This window comes from Notamacropus eugenii, chromosome 1 (genome assembly GCF_028372415.1).
Source record: "Notamacropus eugenii isolate mMacEug1 chromosome 1, mMacEug1.pri_v2, whole genome shotgun sequence".
Classification (NCBI taxonomy): domain Eukaryota; kingdom Metazoa; phylum Chordata; class Mammalia; order Diprotodontia; family Macropodidae; genus Notamacropus; species Notamacropus eugenii.
The window spans coordinates 565,525,225-565,544,530 of NC_092872.1; the positions used below are offsets into that span (position 1 = coordinate 565,525,225).

The following is a 19,306-nucleotide window of genomic DNA, read 5'->3' on the forward strand; positions in this document are numbered from 1 at the left end:
GCTTTTTGTCACCATCATTTACTCACAAAATGATAGCAGGGAGGCTGCAAAGTTTTCTCTCAATTGATTATTCCTACTGCTACTCAGCCTCTTGTAGCAGTGGCCTTCCTATCTCTTCTGACAAGCCAAATTTGAAATTTTCATTATGCCTAGCAGAACTTAAACATTTATTGTGTACTTAATTGTGTGAAAAACTTTTGCTCACTTTGTTAGTCTGACCTGTAAAGTCATTTCATCCTGCCAGGCTTTTACTGGGTTTGGGTTTATTTTTTTTCCTCTTCAGTCTCAAAAAAAGACAAAATACCAGTTTTCCTTATAAAGTGATTTTTATGCACACGTTAAAAAAAAAAACAAAAAAAATCCATAGGCATTTGGAAAATAATACTGTTATAACTATAGCCAAACCCAGGATCCATTCCTCAGCTGATTTCAGATAAGCTATAGCCAACTCGCAGTTTTCCCATTAAGACCAGGTAGGTATTTTTTCCTGAATTGGAAACTATATGCAGGGAGCAGTTCAAATTTAGGTTTAATTGGTGAATAAGAAATCAGGGGAAATGGTTATTACAGACTTGAATATTTCTTTCCAAGCCATAGTAGAACCTGAGAATACCATCCTTCCTATAGTGTAGGAAATATAGCTGTCTGTACCATGGTGTAATAGTTGCTAGATATGTCTCCCTTTAGGTAGAGACAAGAGTATGGGAAGGACACTGGCCCTTAACCATTTTCCATTTTGTTTTTCTACAGTTATAGTTATATGTTCCATATTTCTTATTACATCATTTTATTTAATTATTGTTTATTAATCACATTTGACCATTTAAAAATCTACTTCATATTGATTGAATCATATTCCTGTCATAGTGTGTACTCACACTGAAGTATAATGTTAATCTGAGTAATAGACAAGAAGAATCTTCTTCCATTTTTGTTTGACTTCTTTGTTTTTTCTCCTCTTTAGCCTTAGAACTGTGTATATACTTACTAACTCTAGTGGCCCTTTAGGGGCCAAGGAGTACTTTTCCCACAGACTGCTCATAATAGCTGTGATTATAATCCTGGCAAGTACAGAAGTGATGTGACCCTTTGTTTAGGTTGTTGTCCTGCCTTTGCAATTTCCTGATTAGGAAGGAGTTTGATTAAACCCAGAGTGTCATATGACCGACTATCAAAGGAGGATACCAACCCTACTTTTCTTGAAAGAACCTTGAAGGCCATAACAGTGCTGCTCAGCTTGAGATATAGCCTCTTTGGAACCTGTAGCTGAGAAGGAAAGGAGGAGGAAGAGATAAAAACTCTGTTTTTTGCCTTCTCTATCTTACCACTGTTAAAAGAGGAATAAAGGATAAAGAGCAAAGAGGGCTATCTACTTGCCAGCTTCTTGATCCCTTGTGGTTGTTGAGTACACAACTGGGTGACCACACTAGGTATCAGTCCATGAAAAAGCCATGAAGTGCCTGTTATGCTCCAGGTCCTGTCCTAGGTATTGGGAATCCAAAGGCAAAAATGGAATAGTTCCTGCCTTCAAGGACTTTACACTATACTGAGGAAGAAAGTGATTTCAAATATGTAGTTATTCAACTCTTATAAGTATTCAAAAACCTGTGATGTCATTGGTATGGCTCTTCCTTTCACTAATGTGGGTTACAGCTCTTCTGTAACTTAGTAGTCTTTAGGACTTACTATCACTGAAAAACTCACTTCCTGGAAGCCAATTCATTTATGAGTCCCTCCAAACTTAGCTAGATTGTTTCATTCATTTCATTACCAAGTCTGTACTTAGAGCCCTTCTAGCCTGATAGGATCTGCTGGAGCATTTTGGCATAGCCCATGGAGAATTCCAGTCATCACCTGTTGTTGTCATCATGACTCTTTGTTTTATTTGGGAAAATACTAGAATGGTCTATCCTTTCCTTCTCTAGCTCATTTTACAGATGAGGAAACTGAAGCAAACAGGGTTAAGTGACATGCCCAGGGTCACACAGTTAGTAAGTGCCTGAGGCAGATTTGAATTCAGGAAGATGAGTCTTCCTATCTTCAGGCCTGGCACTCTATTCACTGTATCACCTAACTGCCCCAGTAATATACTCTAAAATACACATAATTTTTATGTTTTTGGATTTCCTCTGTTCTCTTCTAGAGATAATGATAATAAAAATAAGATAATGCTTACATTTCACATAAACTATTTTGAAAAGTTGTTCTAGTATGTAATTATTTTAGATGGGTAATTGGCTAAAATAATGTAGAACTGTTAGTTTTCTTTGTTTTCCTCTAAATCGTGATTAGGCTTCCAGAATGTGTTAATGTCTTTTTTTTTTTTTTTTTACTAATCTATCAATGCCTTTACTGGTTTGTTTTTAAACTTGTATTTCACTGTGTACTTGTTATCTCTTAAATTGTTTCATTGTTGTTGTTGTTTTTAAAGAGGCATGGCTATTGTACCTTGGGAGAAGCCTTTAACCGCTTAGACTTTTCAAGTGCAATTCAAGATATCCGAAGGTTCAACTACGTTGTCAAAGTAAGGACTTGGATTTTAGAAATCTGTATTAGTGTCATATGTTAACCAACCTACCCGTGCTTTATACATTTGGTATCTTGAATGTTTAATATGAGTAATTTGTTTTTTTGTAAGTAGAAAAGTTTATCTGGATTGCTTTGTGTCAAAAATAAGCTAACCCAAAATAGAATTGTTAAGTTGAGGAAAGTCAAAAAAGCTTAAACTTTTCTCTTGTTTTTTTGTAGGATTATAATTCAGCTCCCTTCATCAAAAATTTTTATAGCGTGAAACCTGGATGCCATGTTTCTTAACATTGATCTCTGTATATAGGTAGTCTTCTGTGTACTATGCCATGTCATGCCAAGCCAGTGGCTTGGATGCTTTGTTTGGTGCTTCTGAGTAAAAGATAGAATTTCTTCTAAAGTGATTTTTGCTGATTTTCTAAAATACAGGTTCCTTTGCAGGAAGAAAATTTATTTTTAAGGGACTAATTGATAAGCTGGAAGGCATATAGTTTTCATAAAATGAAATAGCATTTTAGAAGAATATGATTTTATAGATTCTATGTTATATTACATATAAAAGAAAGAGCCTGCAAAATACATATATATATGCGCATATATATATATATATTCATATTTACTGATTGCCTTTTGTGTGTGAGTAATTATCTCTGTTGTAATGGATAAGATCAGGGCTGGGCAACCTGAAGCCAGGAGGCCACATGTGGCCCTCTAGGTCCTCAAGTGTGGCCATTTGACTGAATCCAAATTGTGCAGAACAAATCCTCTTAATGAAAGGATTTGTTCTGTAAAACTTGGAAATGGCAACACTGAAGGACCTGGAAGACCATGTGGCCTCAAGGCCACAGGTTCCCCATTCCTGGATGAGATCATACCTTTATTGTGGGCTCTCCTGTTTTCCTTTTGGACAAAGTGCAGCCAGATATTTATGAAAGTTATTATACATTCTTAATGATAAAATGTCCATTTTAAAAGTATTTTGACTCTTAAAACACTGAAAAAGATTACTAGAGGGAAAAAAATGCAATCTGTAAATAGCAAAGAATAAGATATTCTTAACTCTATAGGATGTTTCTTACACAGTTCTACTTAGAATTCTAAGTCTACTTCATGACATTTTTCTGACACTTCTGTGCTGTACGATTCAGTTATTTCTATTACTTTAGTTCTGATTAGGCAGAAGTCACTATTGTTTTCTGAAGTATTATACATAGATTTCCCAGTTTACTTGGACAAACTGTATACTTTGGTTATCCCTTCCATAGATGATGAAACTGAGATATCTCATGGTTAAATGACTTGTCTAACAGCACAACTGAGTAGTCCAGGAAGTAAGTCTGTTTTTTTTAATCAAAAAGTATTTTATAATATAGTCATGTTTTCTAATCTCTACAAGAGCTTTTGAATTTTGCGGGTGGAAAGAAAACTAGAGGTAGACTAGAACTGCATGGAGAGAAGCCATGGCAAGAAAGAACTTCTAAGGATTTTTGCCTTTTTGTTTTTCTCAAGGAGAGATCCTTGTTCTCCTTTAGTCCTCTGCAGAGTGTCACAAAATTTTAGACTTTGTAAGGTAGACTTAGATAGAGTTAGGGTGTTTATGTATTTGTCTACATTATTGCCTAGAGCAAGTAGAAATTTATTTGGAACATATTCAGTTTTAGACCTCTCGAGCATTATAGGAGGCAAACACACTAATTTTCACTAACAGCCATCTTTATTGTCTTCAATTATAAGAGAAATGTGTATTGTTTTTCTATTCTTTTGTAGTTGTAGCAATGTAGTAGCATTTGTAGTAACTCTTTTCACTGATATTTCACTTTACTGTCATGGGTTTATCAGCATGACTATTATTAAATTATCTGTATGCTTAGTAAGTATTGTTGATACTCCTGGATTATTTTCATAAACTTAGCTGTATTAACTTAGAAAAAGAGCTTTAAGATGTCTAGAAATGAATATTTTTGTACTTTTTCTAATGGGTTCAAGAATTTCTCTTTTTAAGAAGATGTATCTAAAAATGTTTCAGTTAAGCTTTTCAGATAACATAGGAATCCCTAGTTAGGCCAAAATTACCATTATCAAATTCTGGAGGTTGTCCAGGTACATTAAATTTCTTTGAATGTTATAATATGAGATTTCAAAGTCCAATTATAGATTGTTTCAGTAATCAAATGAAAAGTCATTTGAGTTGGCAGTCTCAGTCTTTGGCTTTTGCTGAGGAACAAAATTTGATAAATTTAAACTTTATATGCTTCAGTTCAGCTTCTAAGATATTACGATAATTGAAATGTTTAGCTTTGTTTTGTTTTTTGTTAAAAAATATTTGAGGCAATTTATGTCACATAATGGGGCAGCTAAGTGACCCAGTGGATAGGGTGCTAGGTCTGAAGTCAGGAAGACTCATCTGGCCTTAGATACTTACTAGATTTATGACCCTGGGCAAGTCACTTACCTTTGCTTTCCTCGGTTTCTTCCTCTGTGAAGTGAACTGGAGAAGAAAATGGCAAACCACTCCAGTATCTTTGCCAAGAAACTGAGGTCATGAAGAGTTGGGCATGACTGAAATGACTGAACAACAACAAGCCATATAGTGTCTAATTTGCCTCTGTAATTCAGCTTTATTTCTAAAGATTATATATTTCTCCAAAGTTTTTTTTAAGAAGACTGAATAACTAATGATTCATGTGGTTTTGAGAATTATTCATTTATTCAATACCCCTACCATGGCATAACCTCTTCTGCAGCTGCTTGCTGAGAATGTGAGAATTAGTGCATTGAAACTTATATATTTGGGCTAATGAGTGGGTCAGCTTAGAATTGTGATACAATTAATGAATAAACTACTAAAATCTTCAGTGTGTTCCTTTTGCACCTAATGAATTTTTCTTTAGCTCTACAAAACCACTTGAATATCTTTAATCGTTAAGTCACAATATGTAGCATTTGGGAAATGTCTGTTTAAAATGTTGTGTTCATTATTTTAATAAGTGATCATAATTTTATGTTTTTACACTGTTAAAATTGTCTTAGTGCATTTTAGAAAAGAGTATGATAGAATATCTCAAAATTCTATACAAATTTCTTTCTTGGATTTATAAAATACCTTATACTTTATTTCTTAATAACTTGGTTGTTAGAAATAGCACCATCTTTTAAAAACACTATTAAAGACAATTTGCTTCTGTTTTAATGACTCATTCACATTGTTAATATAGGTTCAGTAAATCATTATATTGGGTTTCTTTAAAAAATGACAAATAATTCATTGAACTGTTTAAGTTGATCTATATTCAAAGGTTCAGTAAAAAGAAATATTTTGGTGGGGGGTTTTTGCTACATTGGCAAATTATAGGAAGCCAGTCATTTCTTTCCTACTGATTACAGTTAGTGTTTCATTATGTGTGTTGAGAAACTTCCCCATTAAAAAAAAACAAAAAGAAAAGAAAGATTTTCCCCCTCCAATGCATTCTATTTTCAATCCTAGGGAACTGCTAACTTCTAGTACTTTCCGGTCCATTGTTGACCTCATTGCTTCACCCTTCCCACATTTAGAATAAACTAAGATGACTTTTCCTTGGAAATTTTATTTTATAATCTTCTGCTCTTAGAGAAACTACCATATAAAGCTATATTATTTTTGGTGAGCATTTTAAAATGTATGACGGAGACAGTTATGAGAGGACAGAAAATTGTTAGGTGCCTTGAAATTTTCTCATCTTAAAGACAACTGAATCACATATTGCTCATCAAAACAACTACAAGCTAGTATTTTAAAGGGTCTTTTTAAACAGTTTTCAGCAGGTTTGGAGACTGAGTAATGATAAGCATGGCTTGGTTTTTGCTCAGTAGATGAACTTTTTTTATTGAAGTTGATGTACTTTAACACCACTAAAATACATTTGTTTCCTCAAAGCCCTTATTTCAAAGGATGCTTTAAGATTATTTCAATTCAGAATAGTATACATCCTTAAATCCTTAAAACCTCCACAAAAAACCAGAGATGACTAGCAGCTACTTCTATGCACTCCTTGTGCATATGTAATGATGGTAACAAAAGATAATTAAGCCAGTTTCTATAAAAGGTGAGTTGATTTAAGGGGCAAGTGCCCATGCTATGTGCCAACAGTTCATTTGTTTCTATAATTTCTATACCCTTTTGAGCCAAGACACAGGCAAAATGTCTTTCACAAGTAAGTGGTTAGCTTTAGAAGTGCCAAACTGTTTAACCCATAACTTTTTGTAATCTTACAGCAAATAGGCAATTACTAAATCATAATTATGTACCACTAGCAATTGTGAAGCCAGAAGAAGGTGGAAAAAGTTCTGAGTGTGTTCTCTCTCAACCTCTTTTCCCCGGCTATCTCAAAACCCAGGTATTTTGGTCCAAAACAGAAGTGAAGTCTCCCTTTCATGGTGCCCAGGAAGCATAGATTTGACATAATTTTTACATATAAGACTTGTTTTTACATTATTTCCCTTGAAAAAATCAGCACCGTTTAATAGCATTTACTCAGTACCCAATACATGCAAGATTTTTAGCATAAATGAAGAAAAAAGGTTCTGTTGTAAGAAAAGAGGGAAAAGATAAAAGACACAGAGATCAATAGGAGGTATGTTGAGGATGAAGAACATTCTGAACCAGTGGGAATAAGGAAAGGCTTGTTGACAAGCCTTGAAGGAAAATAGTGATTTTTAAGGTGGAGATGAAGGGAACAGTAGGTGCAAATGCAACAGATATTCAGTTATTTGCTATGTTAACCTCCAGACAGTAAAGCAGTGAATAAGTGAGGTTTCTGAACCGTTTGGGAGTTGGGGCCAGGGAGAACAGAAACAAATCCTTTGTCAATGAAAGGAAACAAGGAAAACAATATACCCAGAAGGGAATAGATAGGAGAAAAAACTTCTACCTAGAACAGCCCAACAGGTTGGGTAAAAGAATCATGATATTCAAAGAAACATTTATTAAGTTCTTATTGTTGTAAATTATTAAGCAGTTTATCTTGCAAGATACAGAAAAAAGCAGAGTACTCTTTGCCCTCAGGAAGCTTATGAATATAATGGGATTTAATAAAAGGGTAAGCCAAGCAGTACATACTTTAACATCTTCTGTTGGCTTCACTGTAGCAGCACATTATTGATGGTAACACTTAATGAGATCTGTGATCTTACTGATGTCAGTATCACCTCTGGTGGTACACATAGCAACCCATTCGAACCCTCTCAGTTTGTGTTACTTTTGTCCATATCTTCCCATAAATCTACCCAGTGTGCTAAAGTCCCTTCTCTAGAGTCCAGACCTTCATGTAGAATATAATCTCTTTGAGATTAGGGAGTACTTCATTTTTGTATCCCCAGCACTAAACACCTAACTTGGCACATAGCAATGCTTTATAATTGCTTCCACCTCCCCCTTTCATTAAATGAAATGTTCCTGAATGATTCTTGGTACCCTTTGTCTCCTTTTCTCCCATTCTGCCATTACTACTTAGAATCAGGACTGAGGGCTATTTTGTGTTTTTCTTTGTTTGATTATTTGTCATGGCTAAAGAATTGGATCTAATCTCCTAGTGATGTCTCTTCAGCCAAACCAGTCCTCAGAGGTCAGATAGAGTCTTTGCCACGACTGCCCTTGAAGCCTTTCTAGCAGAATACAAATTACTTGAGCTTGTGTTCTGTTGACATAGCCTTCAGGAACCCAAGTTTACCTTCTCACCATGGTATAACTTTTGTTACAGTTTTGATGCTAATAATACTAATGATAGGTAGTGATTTATGTAGTGATAAGACTGTAACCCTATAAGATAGTATAAAGATCACCTTATCATTAAAATTAAGTTAAATTATATTAAGTATTTCTGTTTCCTGAGGCACAAATATGTTTGATATGAATCAGGAAACTTTTGAAGATAGTTGAAATAAAAAAACATTTGACAATATAATTTATGACAAAGTAAGATAAATATTTATAAAACTTATCAAATGATCTCCTGACATTTCCTATCTTACTAAAGGAATAAATTACTTATGTAGCTAAATATAATTCATGTCTTCAGTTGACCTGCATAGCCAAGTTAATAAATATATTTCTCCATTTAAAAATATCATTTATAAATATTTGTACCTAGGGCTACCTACAATGAATTAGTTTCTCCCTCTAGGTTCCTGGATACTCTCTCTCCTCCCTGGAATGTTACTTCACTGCTTTCTCCAGATTCCCCCATGACCTGTCTTTTTAGTCTTCTTTCCAGAAGCATTCATTTCCTACATTCTAATCATGAGTATCCGCCAAAGGTTATCTCCTGGGTCCTTACTTTGTCCCTTTCTGTCAAGACACCTTGCATTTTTAGAAATTACTTTGTTAATATGATTCCTTTCATACATTAATTAAAGATCTATTATGAATTACTTCCTAATTTAGAAAAGTATATAGATTCTATTTTGTTCATGACTAGAAGATTCATTTTCTAGTCCCTTAGTGATAGGTAGCTTCCCTCTCATCACCCCCCTCCTCATTTTTGGGGACCTATGTCATTCATTGTGTGCAAGGCATCTAGCAAAAACAAATCTGGCACAACACTTCCTATGAACTGAGAAAGGTTTTGAAGATCTGACTGTATCTTTCCAAGGATCAGCATAGCTCATTTGGGAGAGATTTATCAGCACTCTGCTGGATTCATGAAATCATGAACTAAGACTTAGGGAGGTTGCATTCTGCATTTATTCCTTGGTAACTATTCCAATATTTAATAGCCCTTATGGGTAGAAGGTTCTTCCTATTTCCCAATTTATTTCTGTTGAATTAAATTATTTCTTATTCTGTCTGAAGCACAGAAAGTAGTTGGTTCCTGTCTTCCTTGAATAAAAATTTATGGGAATTTGGAGCCTTATTTCCATAGGATCAGTAAATTCTGCCACTTTTACTACTAATTACTAGCTTTTACCATTCAAATTTGAGGATTACCATTCTGCCTTCTTCCAAGTTTGTTAGGAACTTTTAAAATTGGGAAGTTCTGAATTAAAAGGAACCTTTCTTCATTATTATATTCATCATTATAACTTGACAGACTAACTTCAGTAGGATTGAAAAGAATTGCCCTCATAGTTCTAATATAATGTAGGAAAATAAAAATCAAGCAAGTAAAGCACAGACTGATAATTGTTGGATAGATATTATGTAATATACATGTACATATATTTGTATGCATATTTGTGTACATGTATGTACATGTATACATATACATGTTTATACATACATACAGGTGTGTGATAGTAATGCTCCATAGGGATCAGAAAATTGAAAGCACCAATTTATGAAAAATCATAAGTACTGTAAGAACTTACATAGTATATTATTATCATTAGACCTGATTAATTTTTCATTAAGTCTATTTTATGATTTCCTATAAATCCTGACCATATGGGCCAGTGCCTGTTTTCAAGGTTTTATTAGTGATTCCGTGAGGATTTTGTTACTGAACAGCACAGGAAGTCTTTTATAACGTAGCACTACCTTTTATTCAGTTTCTTTTACCTATATGTTAACATTGTATCTACTTAAACTCGCAGTTGTATTTGAAGTTCGACCACTTTAAAAGGTAACAAAAATTCAAATTCAGAGTGAGTTTCTGTTAAACTGCAAAGGAGACAAACTATTTCCGAAGCTACAGACTTATTTGTGAGAGGAATTAAATGCATAGTAGATGAACTTGGCAACACCTGGTTATATAAAGAATAACCTCTCATTTTTACTGCCATTATTTCAGAGGGGATACCATAATTACCTGAAATATCTAGAATTTATGCTAAGCTCCTCTCAAAAAAAGTTTTCACCTTTGGGAAGAGATGGCATTTTATATGACCTACCAGAAATGGAAACAGTATGATTTTGGATTGGGATTAGCTTTTGAGCTGAACCATTTCTTCCAACTTCTTCATGAACCTCTTATTTTTAGAGTATCTGTTAGATACATAAGACTGCATTGGGCTCTCTCACCAGATAAATTAGCAATTCATCTTTCTGGTGGCAGCAGAAACCATTTTTTTAAACACTAGGCTGCTTAAGTAATTAGTGATTTTTATTTTTAGGAAAAGAACTGGTTGCTATGTTGAGACATACTACATAATTAACTAATAAATAACCAATGTAGGGGCTTTGATGATAGGGTATTACATATGTTCAGAAAAATATCAAAAAATTTTAAACTATTTATTAGTAATAACAAAAAAAGATATTTAAAATTACCAGTTGAGTTTTGTTAGTCCATCATAATACTAGGTTTGCTTGGTATATCTCTTTATGAACAGAGAGCTTATATCGTCCAGGATGTGTTACATTAGATAGAACATTGGATCTGGAGTCAGGAAGACCTAAGTTCAAATCTGGCTTCAGACGCTTCCTAACTTTGTGGCCTTGGGCAAGTCACTTAATCTCTGTTTGCCTCAGTTTCTCATTTATAAAATGGAGATAACAATAGAACCTACTTCTCAGGGTTGTTGTGAAGGTAAAATGAGAAAATCATTGTAAAGTGCTTAGCACAGTGCCTGGCACATAGTAAATGCTACATAAGTGTTAGCTGTTATTACTATCACATGTCCAAAATAGAACAATTGTCTTTCCTTTTAAAACCGTCCCCCCTCACTTTCCTGTTTATCTTAAGGACAATACCACCTCTTCCATTCCCCCAGTTTTCACAGGCCACGACTCAGCCTTGGCTCTTCATGTCCCATGTCTAATCAGTGGCTAGATATTGTCAGTTCACAATGTCACTCCCATTTTTCTCCTTCTTTCCACTGAAAAGGCCACCAGCCTAGTTCAGGCCATCATCACTTCTCACCTGAACTATTGGCCCCTTTGCTCTTAGTCTCTCTGATTCCAGGCTTTCACATCTCAAGTTCATTTTTCACACAGCTACCAGTCTTATTTCCAAAGCCCAGATCAAACCATGTGACCCTTTCAAAAATTTTAAGTGGCTTAACTTCTCAAATATTTAAATAATTCTTTTAGAAAAAAATAATTGAACAAACAATAAATGAGCTTCCTGAGAAAAAGTCTCCATGGATTTGCAAGAAAGTTCTACCAACACTGAAGGAACAATTAATTCCAGTACTATATGAACTATTTGAAAAAAATAGGCAAAGATTCCTATCATATTACTTCCATGAAATAAATATGCCCTTAAAACCTAAATCAAAGAGAGCAAAATCAAAGAAAACTATAGACCAATTTCTCTAATGAATATTGATGCCAATAAAACTGACAATCTAAGTGAAATGGATGAATATTTACAAAAATATAAATTTCTCAGATTGACAAAAGAGGAAATAGCCCTGTCTTAGAAAGAAAAATGAAACAAGCCATAAATGAGTTCTCCAAGGGAAAATCCCCAGAACCAAATAGATTTACAGATGAATTCCACCATACACTTAAAGAATAATTTCAATACTATATAAACTGTTTGAAAAAATAGATAAAGGAGTTCCTACCAAATTTCTTCTATGATACAAATATGGTTTTATTACTTAAACCAGAGAGAGCAAAAATAGAGAAAGAAAACTATAGACCAGATTCATTAATTAATCTGATGCAAAAATTTTAAATAAAGCACTAGCAAGATTACAGCAGCATATCACAAAGATCATACTACACTGTGACCAGGTGGGATTTATACTAGAAATTCAGAGCTAGTTCAGTATTAGGTAAACTCTAAGCATAACTGACCAAATCAATAACAAAAAAAAAAAATCCCCACAAATCATATTATTATACCAAGAGATATAGAAAAAGCTTTTGACAAAATGCAACATCCATTCCTAGTAAAAGCATAGGAATAAATAGAGCTTTTCTTAAAATTATAAGTTGTATTTATCTAAAACTAAGGGCAAGCTTTAGTTAAAATGGCGATAAATAAAAGCCTTTTTTCAGTAAGATCAGGGTTAAATCAAATATGTCTGTTATCGCCTTTACTATTCAGTATTGTACTAGGAAGGCTAGCTATAGCACAAAGACCAGAAAAAGAAATTTAAGGAATAAGAACAGGCAACACGGAAACAAAACTATTACTTTTTGTAGATAATATGGTGGTATAACTTCAGCAAAGTTGCAGGATATAAAATGAACTCACGTAAATCAACACTTCTATGTATTATCAGCGAAACCCAACAGGAAGAGAAAAAGAAATTTAATTTAAAATAACTGCAGACAGTATAAAATACTTGGGAGTCTACCTGCCAAGACACAGAGGAACTGTATAAACACAATCACAAAACACTTTCCACACAAATAAAGACAGATCTAAACAGTTAGAGAGCTATTAATTGTTCATGGGTAGGCTAAGCCAATATAATAAAAATGACAGTAACATCTACATCGGTTTATTTACCCAGTGCCATAACAAACTTCCAAAGAATTATTTTATAGAATTTTTAAAAAGTACATATGGAGGAACAAAAAGTCTAGAATATCAAGAGAATCAGTGAAAAGAAAAATGAAGAAAGGGGGCTTAGCAGTGCCAGACCTGTAAACTCTGCTGCAAAGTAATAATTATCAGAATGGTCTGGTACTAGATAAGAAATACAGTGGTTGATCAGTGGAATAGATTAAGCCCACAATATACAGAAGTAAATGACCACAGCAAACTACTGTTTATAAACACAAAGATCCAAGTTTTTGGACCAGGAACTCACTATTTGACAAAAGCTGCTGGGAAAACTGGAAAGCAGTCTGACAAAAACTAAGCATAGATCAGTATCTAACACTGTAGCAAGATAGGCTCAAAATGATTACATGATTTGGATGTAAAGTGATATATGCAAATTAAGGAAGAGCTCATGGCCTAATAACAGATACAGAGGATCATGGGATAAATTTGATTGCATTAATTTTAAAAGCTGCACAAACAAAACCAGTGTAGCCAAAATTAAAAGGGAAACAAGACACTGGAGGGAAATGTTTACAGGAAATTTCTTGGATAAAGTCTTATAGGGAACTGAACCAAATTTATAAAATTAAAAAAAAACCATTTCCCGTTTGATAAATGGTCAAAGGATATGAACAGAAAAATTTCAGAAGAAATTAAATCTATTGATAATCATATAAAACGCTGTCACTAATAAAGAAATACAAATTAAAGCAGTTCTGAGCTACCACCCCATACCTAGCAGATTGGCTAATGTGACAAAAAAGGAAAATGATGCACTAATGCACCATTGGTAGAATTGTGAAATAAATCATTCTGGAGAATGATTTAGAACTATGCCTAAAGGGCTATAAAACTGTATATTCCCTTTGACTCAGCAATGCTCTCACCAGGTCTGAATTCCAAAAAGATCAAAAGAAAAGGAAAAGGTCCTATATGTACAAAAATACACATAACAGCACTCTTTGTGGTGGCAAAGAAATGGAAATTGAGGGGATGCCATCAATTGGGATAGACAAGTTGTGGTTTCAGACTTGGGAAGACAAAATACTAGCTTTTCAATGTGGCATTTGAAACACTCCACAGTTTGTATCTAGTCTACTTTTTCCGGCCTTTATGTGCTCCCCATTACAGCCAAATTGTTTTATTACAGAATGTTTCACAGAATGTTACTGCCCACTCCAGTTCCTCAAATGTGTCTCTTCTAAATTTCTAACTCTTACAATCCTTAGCTTCTCAGCCCAGGTTTACCTTTTATGGTAAGCCTGTATCTGGGTACTAGAGACATAATTTCTAGACAATTTAATCATTTTATTAATAATGCCAGCATGTCTAGTAATAAAAGGATGGTCATTTGACCATCTCTCTCTTAGACCAAAGACACCCTTGAGTGTGCTCATGGCTTATTTGAACATTGGAAGAGAATGTTATAGAAAGTGGCAATAAACTCTAGTTAATAATGAGAGAATGAATATCACGAGGGCCTGAACCTATTCAGATGAACTCTGATTATTGGCATTGGCTTCTAAGTTACCCCCAGCCTTAGGGCAGTCTATTCAAAGAATTTATCTTCACCTAAACCTGGCTTCCCCTCCTGGGTGGATTAACTGACTCTGAGGAACTCACACTCTACCAGAGGATATAACATGTTGAGAGAAATTGATGTCTCTCATGGAGTAGGCAAAGTTCCAAGAGGACATCAGCTTCAGAATTACGTAACAGAAATTATGAATATTAAAAAGGCAGGAGGGATTTGTTAAGGGATTAAGTAATAGCAGATTGCTCCCAGCCACAGTGGAACTGTGCCTGCAATTACCCACAATGCATATAGAAAAACCTATTTGGGGGGTATGTATGATTACGATATTATAATAAGTCTCTTTAAACCATAAGTTCATTTAAAGGAGAACTTTTGCTGTTACTGTGCAGGTGTCTACTTAGGAAAAGTCCCTTCTATTGTTTTTGGGGTCCACATCCTGTCTGGGCATCGTGGTGGTGCTGCTTTGTGGTTAGCTGAGTGTTGTGGTCCTGTCTGAGACTGGATGGATGTTGTGACTGAGTGCATGGACACACCTGCTGTTTCTGTAGGAAATATGAGGAATGATTCTAAGGGCAGTGGCTAGCTAGAGGCAGTGGCTGGGATCCCATCACATGGATATGCTTGCTGTTCTGTGAGAAATATGAGTTTATGTTGTTTTAGTGAGCAGTGAGGAATATGTGAAGAAATTGGGGGGGTGGTAAAGGGGGAGCAGTAACTCGGTAGGGGCAGTGGGCCTGCTGGTAAGGGGGGCCTATAAGGAAGTTAGAATATTGGGGCTGGGAGCAGCTTTATTAGAATTTCATCAATTTCATCCTTTAAATGTAAAGAGATCAGTGGGGGGAACTCTTCTAGACCCCTAATTTTTACTCACCATCAAGAACTTATAAGAGCAGGATTGGGAGGCAGAGAAGTGACAAAAGCCATAAAATATGTGAAGGGGAGGGAGAGGAAGGGTCTAGTCTGATGTTCATTGTAGGTCTTTAAAGAGCAGGTTACAGATGATTCTCTGGCATTTTCTCTGACTGTCCCTCCTCTGCTGGTCTTCTTGGCTTCCTTCAAGTCCCAACTGAAATACTATTTTTCACTGGGAACCTTCCGCAGCCACTCTCAATCCTATTACCTTCCTTCTGTTAATTATTTGCTATTTTTCCTGCACATAGCTTATTTTATATTTATTTTTGCATGTTTTGTCTCCTAATAGATTGTAAGCTACTTGAGACTATCATTTGCCTCTTTTTATATCCCCACCACTTAGCACAGTGACTGGAATAAAGTGGGTGCTTGAAAGATGTTTCCTGATTAATTCTTCTGGGAAAGATAGGGCGAGTTTAAGGGAACCAGTTGAAATTATGAAGCATGAGAAATGCAAAGTACTTTTGATAGCTAACTCCAACCTCATAGGGAGGCTTAATTCAATACTTCTATGTTCCAGAGGGAAAATGAAATAAGGTTTCATATCATAAGGACATCTGTTGTCAGAGTAGTGGGCCAGGAGTTTTACCATATTCATTAACATAACAACTGGTAGAGTAAGCTTCCCTTCCACAGAGTAATCAATAGTAAGCAATATTCACTTTATCTCAAAAAGGGAAGAAACATGGCATTTTGACTTTACAAAAGGAAAATGTAGCAATAATTCAATTGCAGAGGCTGATGTAAACAGTTAGCCAATTGGAGACAAGCGTTCACCAACTTGTCTGTCAAATGACCTTCTATAACAAACCTGCTGAATTTATGAAGTGAGATTTTGCTTCTGTTTTCTCTGCCAAGAAAAATAATCTTTGGCCGAGATATAACAGAACAGAAATGGATGGTAAAGCACTAGTCTCTGAAATCAGCAAGGGAAATAGTAAGATATATTTGATGCCTTTGATGAGCTGTGATCTCAAGGCTCAAATGAACCACAGCCTAGAGTACTGAAAATACTAGTAGATTTGATTGCTGAACCAGTGCCAGTAACCTGTGAAAGATCATTAGCAATAGGGGAGTAATGGAGAAGGGTCAACTTTGTCCCCATTTTCAGAAAAAGGAGAAAAGAGCAGACTGCAAACTACAGAGCAGTGGGGTTGATTTTAATTTCTGGCAAAATTCTGCTATGTGTTATTAAGGAGAGGATCAGTGAATAGTTCTAAAAGACATAGCAAACAAATCTGAGTTCCTTTTTTTAACAAGGTTGCTAGATTTTGTGTGTGTGTGTGTGTGTGTGTGTGTGTGTGTGTGTGTGTGTGAGAGAGAGAGAGAGAGAGAGAGAAAGAGAGAGAGAGAGAGAGAGAGAGAGAAAGAGAGAGAGGGAGAGAACAGAAATCTTGAGGATACTTCAGGTATGTTTGAAAAGAGCACTGGCTCTAGAGTCAGAGAACCTAGTTTCAGAACGCAACCATGGTTTGTGTGACCTTGAGCAAATCATTTAACCTTGTTGGGCCTCAGTTTCCTCATATGTAAAATGAGGGATTTGGCCTTTGCACTCCATTCCAGCTCTGGATCTATGATCCTTCTGAAATGGAGGGGGGTTCAGGGACCCCTCAAGAGCTGGAGTATTATTGGACAGGGTCATCTGAAATGAATTCACGGACTCAAGCATTCTTTAAGTCAAGTTGGTAAAGGTTTATTTTTTACACTTTTCAGTGGGTAAAAGTTCTTAAGGAAACTTCATGATTCTAAAAATTAACCACATTGGCCAGACTTTTAAGGAATCTGAGCATTATTGACAAGTGTGTCAGATTGAATCTGAACACTTTAATGGAAGCAAAATGGATCTTATATACAGAAAATTGTGGGATGGAATTAAAGGAATGAAAGTCTAGGGTGAGGAGAGGTGCAGATAATGGAAGGGCAGATTGCCCCAGGCAAACTCCAGGGACCTGGGTCACATGGAAAGTCCAGAGCTTTTCCTTTTAGGGCTTCAGAGCCCATTCCTATCAGCCCCATCTTGTAAAACTAGGAGCCGTGGACGGATTTAGACTTGTTGAAAAGAAAAAAATGAATAGTGATTATTGCTATTCAGAAATTAAATAGGCTGCCTCAGGTGGGGCTGGGCTGTGCTTCACTAAAATCCTTCTAGCAAAATTCGAGCCCTGGATGATCACTTGTCTAATATGTCTGTCATAGAAGAGATTCTTTCTCAGGTACAGTTTGGACTAATTGTCCTTCCAGATCCCTTGCAACTGTGAGATTGTTTGATTCTACAAAAATGTGAAAGTCTATGGCTTTGTTTTCCTTACTGCAGAATACCACTAGTTCCTTTGGCTAAGTCCATCCCTTATCACTAAAATAGAACCCCATAATCTATAGTTCCCAGTTGTCAAGGTAAGGGAGAGCTTGGAGTTTCAATGTTATCTTGCCCTACCACTTCCTGTTGGATACCTCTCCCTGGTGTTGAAAAGCTTCAAAGGCTAAGCCTTCCCACTTTTCCTTATCCCTGTTCCCATAATTAATTGTCAGTTGTCAGAATAGGAATACTCCTTAGACACCATCTAGCTCAGGATTACTTAACCTGGGGCTCATGGATATATTTCAGGGAGCCTATTAAATTGGATGGGGGAAAAATTATACTTTATTTTCACTATCCTCTAACTGAAATCTAGCAGTTCCTTTAATTATTCTGAGCTTTCTACAAGGTTGCCAAAGGGGTTTGTGACAAAAAAAAAGTTAATAACCCAAGATCTACATCCCTTCAGTTTTGTATATGAGTCAGGCTAGACTCAGAAAGGGAAATTACCTGCCAAGGGATCACAAAGCTATTAAGTCAGAATTTGAACACAGATCTTCTCAATTCAAATGAATAAGAAGCTTTTTGCTATTTGTAGACAGTCCTTCCCCAAAGTTTCTTTATTGTCCCCTCTGACCTGAGGTAAACATTAACATATGCCAGGCTACTTTCTCATGGATTATACAAAATATCCTTTAATATTTGAGTCTGAGCTTTACATAAATATTAAATGTTTTGGTAGCCTGGCATTTAAATGTTACAACAACATATTAGCATTTTATAAATGTATAATTCATTGTTTTATAATTTGTATTTTTTATTGAATGCCTTCGCATCCTATTTTCTTTTTCTTTTAAAGCTCTTGCAACTAATTGCGAAATCCCAGTTAACTTCATTAAGTGGAGCAGCACAAAAAAATTACTTTAACATTTTGGACAAAATCGTTCAAAAGGGTAAGAATGATTGGTGTGTTGGTGTTTGGGGTCATAATCAAAAACATTTTTTCTGTGATATAATTTTGTTTTTTACGTATATACTGGTTATATCTGTTGTTTAAGTGAGAGTTGTATTACAGATTTTATATAAATCTTTTCATTCTAAATATTTCATGTTTTTCTATTTTTGGCATTTGCATCAAGCATGCAGAGTATTCTGATAATCAGAAAGGTGACTTATTCCTTAAATGTTGGAGATGTTTTAATTTCCTTAGATAGCTCCTTATTAATGCCTTAACAAGGAAAAATAATCAACTCTGTCAGTTTTTCAATTTACATGTTAGAAAACCCAAAGATTTGTTTGTTTAGGTAGCAGATAGTTCTGAGATTAATTAGTAGTCATTAATAAGTGAAGGTGAATTGCCTTTCCAAAGTTTGTTTTAAATTCTCTGTCAGAGCAACGACCACAGTGTGCGAGAGTTTTTTCTGGTAGACTTGGATCTTCATAGCAATGCAAGGACATTAAAAAATTCCCAATCATCTTCTAAGGCAAAGCGCCTTCCACGTTCATCGAAAGAACTATGGAATTCAGTTGCAGAACGTAGCAGATCATTTTGTGTGTGTGTGTGTGTGTGTGTGTGTGTGTGTGTGTGTGTGTGTGTGTGTGTTGTGTTTTGGTTTG

At 35.3% G+C, this 19,306-nt stretch overlaps 2 protein-coding genes across 6 annotated transcripts in view; one reads left to right on the forward strand and one right to left on the reverse strand.

Moving 5' to 3' along the window:
* Window positions 1-19,306, forward strand: part of FBXO25 (F-box protein 25) — a 158,727-nt gene that overhangs the window by 111,117 nt on the left and 28,304 nt on the right. For 3 of the 5 annotated variants that reach the window (XM_072634342.1, XM_072634340.1, XM_072634341.1), the window contains exons 5-6: window positions 2,432-2,524; window positions 18,549-18,642. In XM_072634342.1, coding sequence (XP_072490443.1) covers window positions 2,432-2,524; window positions 18,549-18,642 — 187 coding nt within the window. The remainder of the gene's footprint in view (window positions 1-2,431; window positions 2,525-18,548; window positions 18,643-19,306) is intronic. The other 2 variants (XM_072634343.1, XM_072634344.1) reach the window with 1 other exon arrangement.
* The window catches only part of TDRP (testis development related protein), a 167,099-nt gene that overhangs the window by 40,469 nt on the left and 107,324 nt on the right, over window positions 1-19,306 (reverse strand). The window lies entirely within an intron of this gene.